Source organism: Leptodactylus fuscus, chromosome 8 (genome assembly GCF_031893055.1).
Source record: "Leptodactylus fuscus isolate aLepFus1 chromosome 8, aLepFus1.hap2, whole genome shotgun sequence".
NCBI classification, from domain to species: domain Eukaryota; kingdom Metazoa; phylum Chordata; class Amphibia; order Anura; family Leptodactylidae; genus Leptodactylus; species Leptodactylus fuscus.
Window position 1 is genome coordinate 15,674,098 of NC_134272.1, and position 22,493 is coordinate 15,696,590.

Consider the following 22,493-nt stretch of genomic DNA (forward strand, 5'->3'; position numbering starts at 1 on the left):
TGTACTGATTCAAATTTCGAACCAATATTACACTCCAGAGCTGAACTCATAAGCCTGCAACTTCAAACATTAAATCTACCAGCATTCCCTGCTTCTTCATTGTCTGCACAGACCCTGCTCTTGTAGTTTGCATTCTAAGGAAGTTTACAGTCCAAACTATAGGTTTCCCTGGACTACACTGTTAGTATAAAAATGCAGCTCTGGAGCACAATAAGTATATGATCTATTTCTAAAGTGACACAACTTCTTATGTAGAATTATATATGTATGAATTGGAGTTCAAAAGTGGACATGCACCACCAACAATGGAAGCAGCCATCCCGAGCCTTCTACTCATTTACAGACATTAGACACGTCCATGATAAGTGCTCAGACTGACAGAACTTTCTTTTATCTTTTCGATTTTCACTTGATATCATTTCAGCCGTCACCCAGGGCCACATAGAAGACCTTTAGTGCAGATCACTGAACAAACAGGTTATTTGCTGGTGTAGCATACAAGATGGCGGCCAGCTATGGATGACTGAAGCACAAGACAAGTAGAAACCTTTTCAGTGCCAGACACAAATATAATCTGCTTATGACTTGCGGACCTGTGCATCATCCTATATCAGCATTGCTTTATATGCCAAGGAGACACGTTCTTGGCCGCCATATTTCATTTTTAATGGCACTGAAAAGGCTTAAAACATAAAAAATGAAGGAAGCAATGCAAACATGCAGAAAACAAGCAGGAAGCAGATATAAGAGTCCCTTATTCCTAACTGTAGAGGGTGTAGGTGACCCAGTTGGGGTGTTGTACCTGATGACCTCTGCAGACTGCGTAACTGTGATCGGTCACATCATTCTCCAGCCACAACTTTACAGGCCGGCTCAGATCATCGTCGACCTTGCTGCAACAGCCCGCGGCCCACAACCCCCCTCCCTCATTTGACACACATCATCTGATGCTGAAGGACAATACTGTGTCCTAAATATCTCTGTCCAGACAACACAGTGTCTGAAGGGACAGAACAAAACAAGCAATGCCCGGCTGCTACTCTGTGCTGGTTATCTTCCCAGTATAGGACCTGGCCATCATAAATCTAAGACTACTCGCTGACCATAGGAGTAGTAGTATACAGTAGTGTTTCCGCACGTCCCGTCATTCCCCCCCATTGAAGGACACTACAGTCACCAGCCAATGTACAGACATAATTTGACCTCTATATGGGGCCAGGTCACTTTCTTTCGTATAATATCCAATGCAAATATTTAACTATACTGACTCATGCCCGTTGTAGCAACAAATCTGTGAACTAAACCCTCCCGAGAAAACATGAGCTCAAGCTTAGAAAATAGTTTTTTTTCCCCCCACATTGTTGCAGGGTACAAGACGAGACCTGCGGACCCTTGACACCTAGAAAATCAAGGAACGCTTTATGACAGCAGTCAATGAGTTAGCGGAGCGGAAAGATTGGACGTGAGGACGAGGATACCAAAGGGTTAATATGGCATGGTAGGGAGCCTTAGTAGATTAACTCGGCACAGTAGGGGGAGTTAGTGAGTTAGTATGGCGCAGTAAGAGGAGTTAGTGAGTTATTACAGTGAAGTAGGAGTTAGTGAGTTAGTAATAAATGCAGATTGTGCTTACAGGTGGACCAGAGGGTTAAAGGGGGATTTCAAGGATTGTTAATTGATAACCTATCCTTAGGAGGGGAGTGGGACCAACACCTAGGCTTCCCCTGCCGATCAGCTGCTTGAAGGGACTGCAGCATTTTCAGCCTATTCACAGGACTGTATAGCACAATGGATAGTAGCTATGCTTGGTATCAAAACTGGAACAGTCCATGTGACCGAAGTGGAAGCGACACACTGGGGATATCGCTGCCTCTTCAAACAGCTGATCCTGAGGGGGGAACGAGAGGAAGGTCAGTCTTTCCTAAGACATCAGACTGCCGCTGACACTTCAGTTGATGACCTATCCTAAGGCAAGGTTATCAATTAACTAGCCTGCAAACCCCTTTAAAACTACAATACTTATTCATTGGCCATAATTGTAGATGAACAGATACAGGACACATCAGCAAGTCAGGGACATGGCTACACAGGTCAGCGACTCTCCAGCAGTTATGAGATCACAACTCGCAGCATGGAGTAGTCAGGGCACGCTGGGTGTGGTAGTTACACAACAACTGGAGATCACAGGGTGCAGGACACAAACACAGCATAGTGTATATCCCATTTGTTTAAGTCATTGCTGGGGCAGTATATAAATCGCCATCAATAAAATACACCATAGAGCAACTTTACACAAACTGCTTATTCTCCCTATGGATAATTTTCATCCACTTTCTCCACCATCTTGAAATTGTGTCTGCTTTAGGAACACATGACTTATCTTTTTATTACAATTGCAGCTTTGTGTTCATATACTGCAGGGGTCTTCAACTTGTGGCCGTCCAGCTGTTGCAAAACTACCCGACCTGCAGCTCTCCTGGCATGCTAAAAGTTCTAGTTTTGCAATAGCCACAAGCTGAAGATCACTGAAGTATAACTTAGAACAGGTAGGTTGTGATAACAATACGTATCAGCAATCTCTGAAGCATTCCCCTATGGAAAAGTTTAGTTGCACTTACAATGGTTGCACTGAATGAAAATGTTTTTTCCAATAAACTGTACAAAAATATGCAGTGAGATTCCCTGATCGTAAACATATTGGCCAATTGTGCCTCAATAAGACCTCATAATACAACTAACGCCTGTCCATTATAGTGTAAACCAGAAGGAGAGCAGGCTGTCCAGCCGCATCTCCCAACAGGATTTAACAGTGATGGACTAAGACCTAGCATGGAGAGCAGACAGTCCAGCTGCTTTACCAGACAGCATGCTCTCCATGCTAGGTCGCTGTGCATCACTGTTAAATTCTGTCAGGAGTTGCGACTGCCATCACCGGTGCACATAAAAAGCAACTAATTTGTTTATTCTATCTATAAGACCTCGTGAAGCTGGGAGCTCGGCCCATGAACCCATGAGGTAAATGGACCCTGATCTGGTTGTAATAGAGTCAAGTATTATAACCTAACCACTAAAGGCCACCCAGACGTAAGACCGGTCCATAAAAGCCGTCACTGTACTTATGAACCACCCTACAATCTGATTATCCTCAGTTTCATCCACTAAAAGTTTTGGACCACGAAAAGCAAGAAGTATATTGGTGGATGTTGAACTGGCATCTACAAATGCATACCCCTTTTTGTGTACCAATACTGTTTAACCCATAAAACACCAAAAACAATGCATTAAATTTGTGTAGTTCAAGATACCATAGACACGAACCTTGTAGCTAGTACAACAAACCCACCCAATCCTTGCAACATTTCAGTCTCCCAAAAATGGATGAATTCTATCAACACATCTCACAGTCAACTCACCTCCTTTGCTGGCCAAACAGCCTTGCCACTTCTTCCCTGCCCGGGCTCCGCGCTCTGGTTTTCTGTTCCAGTCGTTTCCTCTCTACCTGGAAAACCTCCCTGTGTGTGATCCTGCGTGCTCGGGGCACATCAGCCAGGGTGACATACTCCCGATTGGCAACATGAAGAAGGGCAGTCGGTGTTCTGTGATTGATATGCGGTTCCCAAGGTTTACAGTCCCTGTTACCTGGGGGAGAAAAGGGATCTTGCTCCTGGTCGTATGTATTGTGGACACTATACCTGCTGGGGGCATCGGGGGTGGAAGGTGATGACGGGGACTGTAATGGCTGATCTTCAGATTTCAAGTCTTTAGTCTTCTCTAATGAGAAATAGCCACTTTCCACTCGAGTCTTGCGCCCGCCGTCAACGCGGTCTCCATTCACCAAACCTCCATCTAAAGAAAGCATATAAAAATGACTTCACTATCCTACAGGGTTTATACCTGATGGGGCACCAAGAACACATACTAGACTACAAGTCTTGTGAAGCCATAGATGGAAGAAGACCAACAAGAAACTGACCGACTTTGTTGTCTGGTGCAGGCTCACTTGGGGAAGAGGGCATGTGGACTGGACTCTGGATGGGACTGCTGCCACTGCTCTCCTGCCCATCCTTGCCCTTTGCTTCCTCCTGCCAGAGAGTGGATTTGGTGGCCGGGACCTTTTCTGCAGTAGGTATCCCTGTGCTGGTTGCTGCCATTTTGGCTGGTCCAGGTTCCTGAGATAATAAGTTGATACAAGAGATAACAGATTACAAAAGCTTTTCATCACATGATTTAAAGATACACAAACAAGCAACGTAGATAAGCTACAAGAGAACAGCACCTCTAGTGGCTAAATGCTTGATAGGAGGATGATGGCTTTTCGGAATGCACCATGAAAAGGGTTTTCTGGGACTTACATACTGACCACCTATCCTTAGCATAGGTCATTAATATGCGATCGATTAACTGTTCCGGCCTCTTCCCTGTGCCGATGACTTCACATTCATTGGTCACATAATACAGCAGCAGTTCTATCTCATTCAAATCCAAAGGGCTGAGCTGCATTACCAATACCTATGTACAGTATTGTGCTTGGTATTCAACAAGGAGGCCAAAGTGCTCACGTCTGTGTGGATCCTGAATGTCAGCCCCCAAGATCTGCCTCAAAATCCTGACCAAAAAGACATCATTGAAATCAATGGGAGCTAGTCAGTTCTTTTTTCCGGGAGCCGGAAAGAAAGATGCGGCTTGCTCATTCTTTCATATGGATTTGCCTCGCGACATCCGCCTGAAGACACTCCCTCCCGACTAGGCCCATTCATTTAGGCCTTCTCCGGAGCGGAGTGTGCGACTGGATGCCGGTCCAAAAAGCCCCGTGTGAACTTACCCTAGTCAGAGTAAAAGCAGACTTTATCGTGAAGATTCAGCATGTCTGTGCATTACATGGACAACCCATCATGAACAGACGCTTACCAGGTGACCACAGAGGGTCCCGTGTGCCACATAGAAATCATCTAAAATAAATTGGTTGTCCAATCTAGACAACCTAATTATAACTCACATGGGCAGACCACGTTTTTTAAGGAAATTACAGGAAACTGCAAACCAAGTCAACATATACATTGCCTTGGCACCTGTTCTGCACATCATGTGGCACCAGCCTCCCGGGACATGTAACTGAACTGGCACTTCAGCTGTGGGCTCCCACACAGCACAAGTCAGGGTGAGTCAGAGAACTAGTTCACCATTACCATGTATAGTAAGAGCCAAAGTCAGGACACCAAGACCCCTCATTGACATCACTTCTACCGGAGGATTATGGAATTCCACTGCAGTTACCCTACTCTCCCACCCGCGTTATCAGGGAGAAGAGATGGGGCCACAGTTCTTTTAGAGAGCCTTACAATTCCCCACATTCCTAACACAGCAGATCCTGGACATAGATAAGGCTGTACAACACGTTAAAGATTTCAATGGGCACGGCTATTCCAATGTTTAAAAAAATAAATGACAGTATGGCAGACAGCAACCAGGTAGGCTTCAACTCCTAACCATAGCTAGACAAGGAAAGGAATCAAAAATACATTTGATAATTTATCCAATCATGCAATGTTCACCTACCTGTGGAGTAGGGGGCTCCACTTTCCTCTTCTTTTTCTGATTTTGCTTGTTGGTCTTTGGGTACACAATCAGCATTTCCAGCCACCTGACAAGAGCAAAAAGATCACATTAGAAGATACTGCAAGCAAACCTTAATACAGCGGTATTTAATAATGGATGATAATATAACTACAATGATATTGCCTCCTATCTGCAAGAATATAACTACTATAATACTGCTCCTATGTACAAGAATATAACTATAATACTACTCCTATGTACAAGAATATAACCACTATAATACTGCTCCTATGTACAAGAATATAACTACTATAATACTGCTCCTATGTACAAGAAAATAACTACTATAATACTGCCCCTATGTACAAGAATATAACTACTATAATACTGCTCCTATGTACAAGATATAATCACTATAATACTGCCCCCTATGTACAAGAATATAACTACTATAATACTGCCCCTATGTACAAGAATATAACCACTATAAATACTGCTCCTATGTACAAGAATATAACCACTATAATACTGCTCCTATGTACAAGTATATAGCTACTATAATACTATCCTGGCTATAGATAATGGCTGTATTTCTCTTGCTGCTGATTGGTTATTGATACAGTTGTGCATTGTGTAGCTGCATTATTTGTACTTCAGTAACACCAAGCAGATTCATGCTATTAAATCCCAGATCAGCGGGGCTCCTACAGCATTAAACTCCTCTATTGTTGTTAAATAAATGCAATAAACTAAAACTAAACAACACAAACTGCAGCCTTAGTTTCATATGAATGTTGAGAATCTCCTCTTCATATGACTCCAAAAGAAAGCTATTTTTTTAATACTGCCCAAGATAAAAACAGTTTGAAGTGACCCTCCCTCACACTTATTTATTCTGCCCGTATGCAGTGAGAAGCAGCGGTCAGTTCTCAATAGAGAAGCAAGAGAAAGAATAAAGAAATGCCGGAATTCACAGAAAGGAGACTACATTTGTTGATAAAGTATATTACACAATGTATCAATGACACAAATAATGAAAGAAAATCAAAAGTTGTTCTATAGCTTAGTTATGTTTCAATTATTTAAGCCCCTAAGGTGGTCCCATTTCTAAAATGCTCCTTTTGGTAAAAAACAGCAAATTGTGCATCAGTGAAAGAATGATGTATGTCTGTGCGTGAGCTCACAACGATACACACTGATGGCAACCGTGGAAAAAAAAAGAAAAGTTTTCCAAAAAAACTGGCCTATTAAAGGTCTTTGGTAATATAAAGGAAAAAAGGAAAGAGAATAAAGCGTGGGTAGAGAGCAAGAATTAGAGAGCAGGAGGAGTGTGAGCTAGAGAAGAGAGCTAGAGGGAGATAAAAGGAGGAGAAATAGCATGGCAGAGAGAAAAGGAAAAAGGGGAGTGGGAGGAGAGAGAGAGAGAAAAGAGCAGAAAGGGAGAAGAAAGATCAGACAGAGGCAAGAGCAGGGAGAGAAGAGGCAAGAGCAGGGAGAGAAGAGGAAGGAGCAGGGAGAGAAGAGGAAGGAGCAGGGGAGAAGAGGCAAGAGCAGGGGGAGAAGAGGCAAGAGCAGGGAGAGAAGAGGCAAGAGCAGGGAGAGAAGAGGCAAGAGCAGGGGGAGAAGAGGCAAGAGCAGGGGGAGAAGAGGCAAGAGCAGGGGGAGAAGAGGCAAGAGCAGGGGGAGAAGAGGAAGGAGCAGGGTGAGAAGAGGAAAGAGCAGGAAGAGAAGAGGAAGGAGCAGGAAGAGAAGAGGCAAAAGCAGTAAGAGAAGAGGCAAGAGCAGGGGGAGAAGAGGAAGGAGCAGGAAGAGAAGAGGAAGGAGCAGGGTGAAAGAGGAAGGAGCAGGAAGAGAAGAGGCAAAAGCAGTAAGAGAAGAGGAAAGAGCAGGAAGAGAAGAGGAAGGAGCAGGAAGAGAAGAGGCAAAAGCAGTAAGAGAAGAGGAAGGAGCAGGAAGAGAAGAGACAAGAGCAGGAAGAGAAAAGGAAAGAGGAAAACAGAGATTAAAGAGCAGGCAGAAAGGGGCAACTTAAAAAAAAATAAGATTGGAAAATGTAAAGCAAGATAAAAGAAGGAAAAGAGATGGAAGAGCAAGGAAAGAGGGAAAAGGGAGAGAAGAGCAAGTTAAAAACAAAAGACGAAATAAAGAGAAGAAGGAAGGAGAAGATTGGAGAAAGGACAGCAAAGAATAAAGAGAGCAAAATGTAGAGTAAGCCACTGACAAAGGTGAGCAAGGTAAGCATGGAAAAAGATCAAGGAATGTGGGAAGCAGAAAAGGAAAAAAAAAAAAAAAAAAGATGGAGGAGTGCATGAAAGAGAAGGAAGTACTGGAGGGGAGAGAGAAGAGTTTGGAAGGCAAACACTCGGACTCTGGAGGGAAGGCTAAAGAGAATGCTAAGAGAATTTACATGGGAACATCCAACCGTGGAAAGAGATCTGCAGGATTTATACAACGTGTGGTGAAGCATTTCAAACACAAACACAGAGAGCAGAGGACAGAAAGTAAAGAGGGCCGGAGTGAGAGAGGAGGTGCGGAGCAGGGTGGAGAGCAGCGGATGTGTGCCGGGAAAGCAGACAGGAGAAATAAGAGGAAGTGTGGGAAAAAAAGATGGCTGAACAGTTCAAGAGAATCAGACAGAAACACTACTAAGAGGAGAGAGGAAAAGTAATGTCACAGAGGAAAGGCTCACACATGTCAGATTTGACACAGATTTTTATTGCAGATTCCACATCAGAAGAATGGACTGACCAGTTCATGTGTGAACCTAGCCTTAGCTAAAAATGCAATTTGAGAAAAAGAGGGAATATGTTTATTTACAGGTAAAAAACAAAACAAAAAACAAGTGCCAGATGGGCACACAGGGCAGAAGGAGGAAAAAGGGGAGTCCGGTGTTTATGGAGGGCAATATACGCAAAGTAGGAGAGGGCCCAGACTTGAGAGATGTGAGTACATAGGTGAGAAATACAGAGGTGGGTGCATGGTTCAGGATCTTGATAGAGAGGTGTATTTTGGCTGAGGCTGTCAGCACAGTACAGTTTATAATCTTTGTGGGTGTCACCCAAGAACAAAGCATCAGACACAATGTCCCTATTGTAGGCAGCTTGCGGGCAGGCACAGGTTGGAGCAGACCCAGCACACCTGCACACACTGCTTCTAGTGTTAGAGAGAGGACTCGTGAACTCAGATCATGTCCCATCCAGACAACAACCTTACCCGTATATATAAGCACTGGACAGTAAACAGGAGTACTACAATACAGATGATATAATGTCAGAAGGAACCGCAAAAGCAACTGCAGAGACTGCCAGGAAATCTCCAGAAACATCCATATTTGTGATACTGTGGCTGTCCTCCTATAAGCTCCTGGTCTTTGGGCTGAAATTACTAAACCCATTTTTGCAGTCCATGGTGTCTCCGTCTTTCACTCACCCATTGATTATTTCTTTGTTCTCTGCCCTGATGAAATGCTCATCTTGGGTCATGATGCACAAGGAGAACTTCTGTCCAGTGCGGCTCTCCCCATCTATGACATCCGTGCACTGGTTCATGTTGATGGTCCCCTGTGGTAGAGTAGTTGGCTGCACAAGAACAGAAAGATGTATTCAGAAAACAGAACAGCGGCAATAAAACAAGTGACATCATCTGAAACAAAATGGAAGAGGATAATTTCACCCATAGATGTCCCCATTGTACATAACTATACAGGCCCGGGTGCAGGTGAAAATGCATCAGACCATCTCCCTTACACACATGAACCCACAACCGTCTCTGAATTTTCACTGGGGATCAGAGGCAACAAAAGAAATCCAGCCAAGTCCCACACGTCTGCCCCAATGTCCAATGCGTGTGTACGTGGGAAATGAACATTGGATTTTGTAGAATTTGATCTCTATGGGCACCAGGTACCAGTGAAGAACACGGCAACAATGGTATAAATTCTTTTCATAGGAGGAAGAACACTTTTAGGAAAGCCTACAGGATTGTACTGATAGTATATACCAGTTACTCGGAGGGCACAGATGTTTAAGGGGAATGTCACCAGAAAACGAGCTATTTTTGAAAAAGAGGACCCTTCACCTCCCTGGGCACATGCGGTTTAATACACCGTTAGAAAGCAGACAGTGCGCTGAATTCAACGCAATATCGGCTTTCCCGTTTGTTCTCGCGATATCTTTAGTCAAGGGAAAGCTGCGATAGCCACACACACACACATAAGAGACCTGCAGATATACTCTGGTTTGGTGGACTATTGTGTACGGGCACCTTAAAGCATCAGCATGGAGTACGACTAAACCTTGTAAGCCCATAATGAGCTGATGGTGTTATCTATAGCTTAGGTAGCCTGACAACCCAATTACATAGCAAGAGGTTTCAACTAAGGATATGCGGCTATCTTCTGATAGTAATATCGAAGGTGAAAGTACAAAAATTTGGTGAGAAAACACAAAACGCTGCACCCTCTGAGATAGGCAGTACCAGATTAATATAAACCCCAATACATCCACATAGTCTTCTGAGCAATGGTGTACAGGATTTTCTGGAGTGCTGTCATGGCTGCCACATTTCAATGGTATATGAATCAATATTGTACCTACACCAACCCCCAGAAGTGTAACTTGTAGCTCCTGGGGGACCAATGCAACAGAACAGAAATAGTCCATGGAAATAAAGAAGGAAAGACAAAAAAGGGAACCAAAATGCCAAGATGAGTATTGGGTTTCATATAAGTAGTGGTCCGTGTGGGTCTTTGGGACCACTAGATAATATAATTCTGGTGGCCCACCCTTCAACAACCCCTAAGAATAGACCATAGTACCCTTCAAATTTCAGCGTCTTCTACTGTACTTCAGATCCTCTGGTACGCTAATCAGCCAGTCCAACACTAGTAGTGGCAATTCATAAGGACCCCTGGAATAACTGACTGGTTGTGGTCTATATATTGAGAGATCCGCAAGATAGTGTGCCGCACACCACACGATGTACCGACATCTGACAATGATACCAGTTTGTACCACACAGGGGAGGCTGCGGCTCACAAACAGAACTGGACAAACAGGTTTTGTGAATGGTACCAGATGCTACAAGCCTGGGTCATGCATGGAAGCATCTACACAGATCATCACAGTCTCCAGGAGTTGGTAGAACATATTGACTTCTTCCTTCCAGAAAGGTCATATGGAGGGAAGTGACAGCGTCTCCATACTGGCCAGCCTGATCTGCCTCACATGCTGCAGCCAAGGAGTCGCCAAGGGCTCTATACATGGAGAATGACTTGGGAAGAGTCCTACACGGCATAACAATGTTCACCAGAGCAAGCAATGAAAGAGGGGGGGAGTGGGGCCGAAAAAGAAAGCGACATGGGAAGAGAGGGGAGTGCATCTCAGTAGTGGTGCTGAATAAAGCTTTCATTATTGTAATCCAGATCGCCGGCCTTTGAGTACAGAAGATGAAAGTCTGACTGGAAGAGACCGATACACAAAGCCAGCGACATTTTCATTTTAATTTGCTCATCATATGTGTGAAATCTGTAGTCAACTGTATTACGGTATATATACCAGGGCTGACTCCGCTCCTTTATAATATAACCACATAAGAGAATTACCAGGAAGATTACAAAAGTATCCATCCATATTCTAGCTTATAGAGGGCAGTATTATAGTAGTTATATTCTTGTACATAGGGAGTAATATTATAGTAGTTATATTCTTGTACATAGGAGCAGTATTATAGTAGTTATATTCTTGTACATAGGGGGAAGTATTATAGTAGTTATATTCTTGTACGTAGGAGCAGTATTATAGTAGTTATATTCTTGTACATAGGAGCAGTATTATAGTAGTTATATTCTTGTACATAGGAGAAGTATTATAGTAGTTATATTCTTGTACATAGGAGCAGTATTATAGTAGTTACATTCTTGTACATAGGAGCAGTATTATAGTAGTTATATTCTTGTACATAGGAGCAGTATTATAGTAGTTATACACTAGTAGTATTATGGCAGTTGTACAGCAGTACAGGAGGACATTACTATAGCCGCTATGAAAATGATACAGTAGTCAGTACAGTTTGGTTTTATTACCTTTATCGGGTTAATGACATATAATTACCATGTTCTGCACATTTCATCAGGAGTGAACTAATAAAGTTATATTAGTTCATATTAAGTCATACTTCTTAAGTAAATATGATTATACATAAGACGTGTATGGTCATATTGAAGCACAGATGTGTAAGAGCTGGAGAAGTGTGACCACATGCTATAAATTATGGTGATATAATCTACTGTCAGATATAGGCGCCTTTGTCCTGACAGGTCATGTACAGCAGGATCCTTAGGTGTTTGCTATGATTACTGGTAGGTATGGTGATCTAGTGGAGATGATTTACTGTCCGAGTCATCGGCAACAATCCTGTAGGTCATGTCAGGCATGGACAATACAGCAGTCGCTCTCGCACCTCCATGGAGACTATGCCTATAGTGGTCATATTGACTTTAAAATAGAGAAACCAGGTTCACAAATAACAAGGTTGAAGAACTTGCTCATCAGCGTGTCAAGATACCTTCTTCGAAGAAGAGGCCTCTTTACAAGACAGAAGTGAAGATGATGAATGACTGAAGAGCGTGAGAGTTCACTAGTATCTCCAGCAATGCCTTAGGTAAAGAAGGAGCTCGCTGAACATCATGCATTTCCTCTAAGAGATGCAACCAACGTATCCACAGGCAGTGTTCAGACCTGGCAGCAATGGGTTAATTATGGCACGATTGGGTTTTTTTCCTCCTACGTTGGATTGTTTCCTTTACTGCCCAAGTTTCTTAAAGAGAATATAGCAACATTTTTTTTTTTTTTATTTTTTTTTTTATTAAAACCAGAAATTATCACCTTTTCTAATTTTTTTTTTTAAATTATTTTCCATTTATGGTATTTGTATCCTATTTTCCCATACATAAATATGGGAGCAGCCATCCTGCTTGAGTTACTCATCTACTCTGTTAGCAGCATCTAGAGATCTCATGTCCATAGACAACAGTCTGGAGTCGACTCACCGAAGTCTATGGAGAGTTTTCAAGTCAACCTTTGAACAGGGAAGGAGAGGAGATATCAGAGCTGTGACACTGTTTATTGTTAGTAGTGGATGTAATGAGGAATCAGAAGTGTTATCAAAAGAGGTCTTATCTTTTATTGTAATCCTGTCTGTGATACAAATGCTGATGTCCCTGGCCTGAAGCAGGTAGTGGCTTTTTTTTTTTTTTTTTTTTTTTTAACGTTGACAGTCTTAAGTATGAATACAAAACTGAGTCGTGCTCCTCCTTTGGAAAGTGAAGGCGTCATGAAGGAAGTGAGCCATTGAGAAGCAGCGACAAGAGTTCAATGAGAAGAGCAGACGTCAGGACTATTTCAGGGGAAAGTCGCCGGAGACATGGGTGCAGCAAGACTCGGGTCACAGGAGGTCTGGCTCCGTACAATGGTGCTGGCAGCTGAAGTCCACTCGTTTTTCATTTCTATACTACTTGAAGTGTTGGGTGCAGAAACGGTGCATGGGTCAAAGATTTAAAGAAGTCACTGCAGTGAGGAAGGGGTTACTACCACCCTCCCTTCTCTGATTTTCCCCAAAACAAATGCCTGGGAAGGAGGGTGTAATTGGAACACGACCTTATACCCAAAATAACTAATCTGTCTGCTTCAAGCACACACAAAAAAGTTAAGATTCCACCCGCATAGCGGGTCCATCTGTGTCCTTATAAGGCTATTATGTGAGCGAGGACTTAACCGGCAGACGCTGCTCTCTACTCCATCACAGACTCGCTCGCCCTCCACGTAATTCGTCCAGGGTCACGCTCCCTCCACTTGGACAGAGTTCTGATGCCCTCAGGCCGACCACTTCGATTTTAGATTGAAGCCCCACAGTAATAACCCTTCTCACGCCTTTGGATATTTATAAATCACTGCACTCCATGACTATGAGCAATAAGTTGCGTTTTCTAGAATGAAAGGATCCGTGATAATTTTTAGATCAATTCCAACATCTCCAGTTACACTAGGTTCACAGTAGGGCTGTCTCTCTGTTGTTCCAGTCTGTCAGGGGGACCAAAACAATGAAGAGGCGGACAGCTAAAAAAAAACAGCATTTACACACGGAGCCCGGCGGACCCCACTGACTATAATGGGGTCCTTCACTTTTAAACTGAAAGCGGATGAGGAAAAAGTCCTCTGTGCAGACTGCGGGGACTCTGCATCACTGTAGCCATGCACAGGGCAGAGTGTACATCCAATACTCCTCTGAGGGGGTATCTGATGGTCCATTGTGATGAAGGTAGAGCAGGACTTACCCTGCTCCATGTCATCAGAACACAGCGCATTGATACATTGATCTGTAAAAAGGGACGACCTTCAGAGGTATCATCACAAAATGCACTTGGAGGTCACTCTGCTGCAAACCCGGCCCCACATTAATTGTGTACATGAGGCTTTACTTCATAGGGTCATGTGATACCAGAAAATTGACAGACTAAAGATTTCTTCCTATAACTTGTAAATATCTTATCGACCAACATGCCATATAGCAGACAGGGGGCCAGTACACATGTCGTGAGTGCTAGTATACAGCAGTGTGTGTTGGGCAGATCAGGTATATGCTGGAGGTATGAAACAGGATGAACCCGTGCCGTGCCAGCAGATGTCAATACCAACATGCGAAACAAGACGACTGTGTATGTTTGTATACTGAGAAATATGCACAGGGCGTGCAGGCGGGAACAATGCATTCATCCCCTCTGACCTTCACTATGAGACGTTCCCACATCACACGGCCCTGATCTGCAGCATAATGCTACATTCATAACCCTGTAATCTCTGCTGTACGGTGCAGGGCGCAAACTCCTGCAATCCTGTAACTAACCAACCGTGTATCGCCCTCAGTGCACCCACAGCAGCGGCCGCCAAGTGCAGATTCCTTACTAAAATGCAAACAAGCCATACGGCCATTTCATGCAACTTTCTCAAATGCTTTGTGTTTTAAAGGGAACCTGTCAGAGCTATTTGGGACACAAAGGCCTCAGACACACGACTGGGTGTGCCCGCAGAGCAAGGGACGATTTTTTTTTTAACAGGATGTATTCGGATGGACACAATTTTGGCTAATGATCCAATGACATGGAGCAAAATAGGGCAGGGTCAGTGAAGCCAGGTGAAATACATCTTTGCTTCACCGCGCATGTGCCTGAGGTTTGGTGTATGCGCAGTAAAGCTGATGTGTACTTTTTGTTACAATGTATCAGCTGGCACACTGCGGTTATATAATGGCTGTGATCTGGTAAATGATGTAATCTGCTATGTAAACCGTGGCTGACAGACTGCAGGGAGAGGCTGGGGAGATTTTACTAGGCCCGTAAAGCGGATGGTAAACCGGGCCTCCGATAAACAGGAACAGATTGTAAAAGTTTACATGGGCTTCACTTACTTTATAAGGCTTTATGACTGCACTGCCCACATCACCCGCGGCTCCAGTCTGACCTTAAGGGCACAACATGCCGTAGCGATATGTTCTGATAGTTTGGGCATGTAGGGTCTATAACACGACATACCGAAAAGCCTAGTATTGGAAATCTATGATCTCTCACCCAGCCGAATAGTATCCTGCTTCTCACTTATGAGGGCCAATAATCCTGAAACAGCTATCTGCGGATGGCTCTAGCTTTCTGGAGGAGATATTCTGATTTGGCTGTAATTCCAGATCATGTCACTCGGCTTCTAGAAAACCAGATACTGATCTATAAAAGGGGCGACCTTCCAAAGGTGGCGCTACAGCAAGTTATTCTTTTTCCACATTCTTTTCCTTGCAACTTTTTGGGATGCTTTTGCTTCAAATTAGTGACCTAGTCCAGCTCAGAGAGCTGCAGCTTGTCACAATGTAGCAGTATACAGGTATACAAGCTTGGTTTCCAGAACCAAGAATTGTGCTGCTACTACCCAGGACAAAGTCACAATGGGCTTATTTTTATCATACTCTGGTGACAAATAGAACAAAAAGCACAAATGTCTGATGCAATTCACCTCTGAGCTCCTACTATACACTAGAGACTGGTAACAAGGAGCCAAAGTTGTGAGTGCAGCTCTGGATGTGACTGGAGAACAATGTAAAAATCTCTCTGTAGAGTGACATGTGTTCTTCCTTTTTATGGGAGACGTCGTAAGGAAGTATCACCATCTTGAAGTAATCTCTAAATATCTTATTAATGTGAATACAATGCCCCTTCCTGTTATTTAGTCAGACCCCGACACGGTGATATCCAACATACAAGAGGGTCACAATGAGACAAAGCATCGGGTGGTGAATTCATGATTGGGCGTTGGACGGGAGGGGCAGCACTTTCTCCGCATAGACAATGTTGCCTGAAGTTGGCGCTGGATTTGTGATCACAGGATGTTCAGAATTAATTTTCACGGCCTAATAATAAATCAGAACGTCCTAAAAATAACACGTAAAAATAGTGTCAGCAGCCGAGGAGAAGGAAAGCGCACGTCGACAAGCAAATACCGCTAAGAGTCTTATCTTACTCTATGAATGGGCCGAAATCAATAGACAGGAGCATAACTGGAGAGGGTGCACAGGATGTGGTTGCACTCAGGCCCAGAAACCTGGGGGGCCCATAAGTCATCTTTTCCCAACACAAGACCAGTACCATATGGGACATTATAGTTGGGTCTTGAATTGAGGCCTAGTAGCTTTACATTATACCCTTGAGGGCATGGGGTCACGTTGGTTATGCCCATCCACAGTCTTGTGAACTTCCATTATCACTCAGGTTCTCCTTGGATGATAGTAAAAGCGACAAATCTTGACATTTCTCCTAATCCCTTATTATGGCGATCATATGTTGCCTTAGTCTGTCGAAGACTGCTAAACTCCTACATCACCATGTGTATCATTTGCAGTCTTAATGGGGTGGTGACATCTGGCCAAGTTATCCCCTATCCATCAGGTTTCACCAATCAGACCCCCGTTGATCAGGAGAATGGGGGTGTTAGGTCTACCCATCCAGAATACAGCTGTGGCTAGGCAGCACGAGCACTGCTCTATTGACTTCACTCCCATTGAAATGAATGGTTCAGTGTATGCGCAGGGTGGGGACAAAACATTACCATTCTCCTGTTCAATGGGGGTCTTAGTGGCCAGAATGACGCAGATCTGCAGCAAGTTATCGCCTATTCCATGGATAGAGGGTACCTTGCCCATTTAATGCTATGTGGCTGCAAGACCCTGTGTAGCTTTAGCCTTACACTTTCCTGAATCATGATACTTTACCTTGTCCAATTCCTTGCAGACATGTAGCGTCTATAATGGGGGTTTACAATGACAACTCATACTTACCCATTAATGGATCTGAAGCGACAAACTTATCCTAGTCCCATAAGTAATAAGGCCTAGATCCTCGCTATCTGTAGTGGCAGATAACAGGGGGCAACAGACTGATTTCAGTGAGCTGTGCAGGTTAATGCAGACTGCCTGCTGTCTCTTTAATACGCGGACTCTACAGGAGACGGACTTGGGCAATATCTCGGCACTTAAATCACTGTGAGTGACAAACGCTGGCAGCCTCCAGATTGTAACCAGGTGTTATCACACAGTCTTCATTCCTCGCGTTGTGCAATTTCGCTTCTGTTTCTTAAGCTAAACCATGTATGGGGGGGGGGGGGGGGAACCTCGCCACTGCTGTGAATATTCCAAGAAACTGCCCCCTACCTCTGCTGCATAACACAATATACCGTGCTCACCCTTATAATAAGAGCTGAATGTGCTGTCCCCCATGTGTGTAGATTGTGAGCTCTGCAGGGGGGTTTACTAGTCACTAGCAGAGTAGGTGACCCTAGAGGAGGAAAACGGATGAACCGCAGTGCAAAGCAAATCATGGACAAAATACACTACTGGCAGCCATTATGGCCATGACAGGTCAACCCGGATCCTGCTCCATGAACCTCTTAGGGAGCCTGCAAAATCAAAACCATGTGGTTATCACTGCGCTGTGTGAGCGCATCCTTATTTCACATCTCTCTATCTAAGCTACTGACTTCCTATCATCTGGTTTCCACATCCTCTGCCCCCAAGGTGATGTCACATGGAGCCCTGCTCTGGATGTCACTGAGCTCGAGGACGTCCAACCCTCGGCCCATTCCAAAGCACAAGTAAAGTATCAATTAGGCTCGCTGCCAGTGTGGGGGGGGGGGGGGAGATATATCCGAATTTAGGAATGCTTGAGAATATAGCCTCAGGCTTAGGCTTCCCACAGCCAGCGGGGGGCCACAGGGTGGGGTGCTGGGACACTGAAGGCCTCACACTAATAAAATGATAATAGGACCAGAGCAGAGAATCACATGGAAGAGACAGATAAGTCGTGTGTGCGCCCGCGTGCCTACATGTGTGTGTCGCAGAGGACATGCTTGTAAAAGTACAAGGCTTTGTAGCGATGGTTTAATATAGATATTACATAGCCCACATAGTAAACAGGATACACCTTTAATTAAAGGGCTACACAAGCTGCTCATAAAGCGGAGTCAGAGGCATGAGCAATTGCTACCCCAGCTCCTGCAGCACCTCCTATTATATGGGTGTATCATCCCTTGGAGCAATTTTCCTGCAGTTGCTCCCTGAGCAATTGCCTACGAAGCGATTCCCCTATGTTATGTCTGAATTAGCGTGTCAGTGTGACTGACCTGAAAATAACCTGAGCATCGCCCGGCATTACAAGGCAGTGAAAGCCGATAAGTTTGAGGGCAGATGAAAGGGTTTTTAGAAGTGTAAGCGGCTACAAAGCGGGCGAGAGCCGACGGCCAGTAATCCGTGTTTAACACTTGGGCTGGAACGTCACGACCTGGAGCGCGCGGCTTGCCCATAACAGGAGAGAGCGCTCACATATTACACAGGATTTGCTGCAATTTGCCCAAGAATGGCCGGGAAGTGGTTCAGAGAGGCGTTTTTTGAGGACTTTGCGGGGAGCGATTTTCCACTGTAATTACACACAGCAGCTACCAGAGAAGTCTCACACTCCCAGACGCGGGCGAGGAACAGCTGTTTCTGCTACCAGGACCAGATGGAGGTGAAGGAATGACATCAGGATTTAACTCCATCGCTCCTCGCCGGGCAGGACACATGGCCGACACATATCCAGGATCTAAACCCCCTAAAACCTAGCGAGCCGTAGTCCCATACTCATCCTCTTCTTAGATACATCTGTTTCAGGGAAGGCTGGCTAACAGGCAATATGGCTGCCACTACACCACTCAACTCTCCAAGAATCCTAAATGTCCAGCAATGCAAGAAAAGTCAACCAGATTTGTTGCATATTTCCCACCCACAAATCACTTTTATATTCTGGGTTGTCTTCAGACCCCAGGATATAATAAGAAGTAGGGAAGAAACTTAAAACACTGATATTCACCTTCCCTCTTCCGGCCTCTTAAGGTGAGATCACAGTCCCTGAGAGCGGCTGAGGCCTGAGTTCGTGACTCCATGCAGACATCATGACACTTGTGTTAAAGCGCCATGTCATGGATGTGTACCACATGACCACCAAGACCCAATCATAAGCCCCAATGATGCCCAAGGGCTTGTGACATCACCCAGGAGGCCAGAAGACACCAGAAGAGGATCCCAAGGGAATGCTGGCTGTCAAATGGGAGGGACCTCCAGTTCAGACCAAACAACATCGGTCCATAATGAAAAAGGTGGATGAAGTTTGCAAATATTTGGAAAGCTAATGTCACCGGTCACCCTCACCTTTGATATCTGACATTCAGTGCATCAAATGGTTTCCCCCTGCTCTCTTGTGCACTGTAGTGAGAAGATATACGATACACAGCCTGCCACTGTCAGAATGGACAAATTTATCCTTTAGATGTCAAAGTAGTAGCTGATTAGCAACATATAGTCAAGAAGGGATTCTGTGGGAGAGGCTGTGACACAAAAGGGGGTACGAAGACCCTCCCGATAGGGGATGTGAAAGATGGGAATCTTGTGTGCATAGACATGTTGTAAACAAGTCTGTATGGTGGCTTGATCCCAGATGGAGAAGAAAAGGGACATGTCAATTCTGCTAAAATGTATTAACGAGACATGGTAGATGATTGCGAGACGGGGGCTCAAGCTGAGATTTTGGACTATGGTCTGTGAGCCTTAGTTACACCACTGAAGGCATGTCAGAGCTGTACAGGAATAGATGTGGCCAAGGTGCCAAGTCAGTTATCAGTATCATTGATCCAAGTCCTACCAAGTCTCCGAAGCTTGCTGCACATTGTGTCATCATTGGAGTCCAATCTATAAAACAAGGCTCTTGAGCTCCCCCTAGAGGTGGCTGCAGACAGACAGAACTTTATCTTTTTACTCTACCACTACATGAGGCGCTCCAAATAGAATTAAGAAATACTACAGACATTAACTAGCACAAACTTATTTATTTTGGAGCTAAGAATGGCATGGTGTTCCTGGTGGGGATTCCTATTAAAGGAGGTCTTCATCCCTCACATAGAGAATGGGGAGAGCAGTGTAGATATACCTGGAGTGATGGTTATGCAAGTTAGTTTAATGGTCCCGATGGGGTAGCCCTTCATATCCAGTGCTCCGTGCAGAGGAGAAAAGGTTTTTGCCCCCCAGCCACTATTTCTTATTCTGCCCCAATCTACTGTCAGCAGACTTGAATCTTGTGCCCCTGACGGTAAATTTTGGTGGCCGCTTTTCCAGCAAGTCATTGTGAAGCCCTATAAATGAATACGCAGCATCCTGGGAGCGCCGCTCATTTATTCTATTTATACATAGGCTGAGAGTTAATTTAACCATTCGGGGACGGGCCCCCTCCCCCATACTTCCTGGAGAGACAACACTCAGTCCATGGGAAGCAGCTGAAGATACAGAGTCCACTATTAACCCAGACAGAAGCTCCCACGATGCGCAGGCCTGCGGTTAATGGGAGAAGGGGACGGAGGACGCAGGGACGTCAGATTCTTGTGTTCCCATCCATCTGATTCTAATTACAAGGGGTATATATCCTTGCCCAAAACCCACTATAGTAAACATAGGCTGAGCCCCACGGCCAGTGCCCTTAAAAGGCACCAAGAAATACCAAGAGCTGCAGGATGGTTCCAAAGTCCTCTGGCAGCGCGGCTTATCTGTGGAAAACTCCCATGATAAACACGTATCCTATCGACCGTCAGAGACAACGTGCAACTGTCACAACTCCTGACAGCGACTATCCTCACTTCCTAAGAAACAGAATCCGAGCAGTTGTAATGAGGATAAACCCAAGATAGCAGACATAGAAGGTCAAGAGTAATAAGTCCTAGAACCAGAGCGTTTCCTCAAGGTGGAGACCGAAACATCACAACAGACCAAGAACAAGCAGCTACAGTAACATAGAACAATTCTACTATATGGTCAAAGCACATTACTATTCATAAGGGCAGCAGAATAGCAGTTATATTCTTGTACATAGGAGGCAGTATTATAGTAGTTATATTCTTGTACATAGGGGGCAGTATTATAGTAGTTATATTCTTGTACATAGGAGGTAGTATTATAGTGGTTATATTCTTGTACATAGGGGGCAGTATTATAGTAGTTATATTCTTGTACATAGGAGGAATATTATAGTAGTTATATTCTTGTACATAGGGGGCAGTATTATAGTAGTTATATTCTTGTACATAGGAGGAATATTATAGTAGTTATATTCTTGTACATAGGAGCAGTATTATAGTAGTAATATTCTTGTATATAGGAGCAGTATTATAGTAGTTATATTCTTGTATATAGGAGCAGTATTATAGTAGTTATATTCTTGTACATAGGAGCAGTATTATAGTAGTTATATTCTTGCACATAGGGACAGTATTATAGTAGTTATATTCTTGTACATATGAGTAGTATTATAGTAGTTATATTCTTGTACATATGAGTAGTATTATAGTAGTTATATTCTTGTACATAGGAGTAGTATTATAGTAGTTATATTCTTGTACATAGGAGGTAGTATTATAGTAGTTATATTCTTGTACATAGGAGGTAGTATTATAGTAGTTATATTCTTGTACATAGGAGCAGTATTATAGTAGTTATATTCTTGTATATAGGAGCAGTATTATAGTAGTTATATTCTTGTATATAGGAGCAGTATTATAGTAGTTATATTCTTGTATATAGGAGCAGTATTATAGTAGTTATATTCTTGTATATAGGAGCAGTATTATAGTAGTTATATTCTTGTATATAGGAGCAGTATTATAGTAGTTATATTCTTGTACATAGGGGACAGTATTATATATAGTAGATATATTCTTATACACAGAAGTCACAATATAAATGTGACTTCAGCATAGATATTATAATATACATATATTCACTCTATTAGAATTATAGAGCACAGAGTACGGGGTAGATCACAGTTGTAGTCACACATCCACCATCTTAGAGGAGATATTACATTACACTTCACCAGGACCGTGAATCTGCCTACACAATACCAAACTAAAATTCCTGGATCACAAGTCCGGGGCCCCAATAAAGGTCTCCTGGAGGCATTTTGTGGGTTATTTGGACAGCCACCTGTTATTCCGGCAGGGTACGTAGCTTTCATATCAACAACAAGTTATTAAGTCATCTACAGGACAGCGATATAAAAGGGATGAGCGCTCGTAATTGCCGCTTTGTTTGTTTTCCTTATCAAAACAAGTGTACGTGCAGCGTCGCCTTAATTGATCTTTAAGGATCTTCCCCCTTATTAACTTGCCATGTATAAGACGACACCAGCAGAGATGGAGGCGCCCGCAGCTTATTTACTACGACTTTGCTACACAACACAGAAATAAAATACTGTTTGCAGCAAACGTTCCAAACAAACCCATTCTCCCCAGACATCGGCACCGCAGGGGGGTAATTGGTACCATCAC

General features: G+C 43.8%; 1 protein-coding gene and 1 pseudogene across 14 annotated transcripts in view; one reads left to right on the top strand and one right to left on the bottom strand.

Moving 5' to 3' along the window:
- MPRIP (myosin phosphatase Rho interacting protein) overlaps window positions 1–22,493 on the bottom strand; it is a 76,178-nt gene that overhangs the window by 32,245 nt on the left and 21,440 nt on the right. For 10 of the 14 annotated variants that reach the window (XM_075285218.1, XM_075285219.1, XM_075285208.1 and 7 more), the window contains exons 4-7: window positions 8,986–9,134; window positions 5,557–5,641; window positions 3,974–4,169; window positions 3,414–3,846 (exon numbers count right to left, since the gene is read on the bottom strand). In XM_075285218.1, coding sequence (XP_075141319.1) covers window positions 3,414–3,846; window positions 3,974–4,169; window positions 5,557–5,641; window positions 8,986–9,134 — 863 coding nt within the window. The remainder of the gene's footprint in view (window positions 1–3,413; window positions 3,847–3,973; window positions 4,170–5,556; window positions 5,642–8,985; window positions 9,135–22,493) is intronic. The other 4 variants (XM_075285220.1, XM_075285221.1, XM_075285216.1 and 1 more) reach the window with 1 other exon arrangement.
- Window positions 6,460–7,562, top strand: LOC142216731 (uncharacterized; annotated as a pseudogene).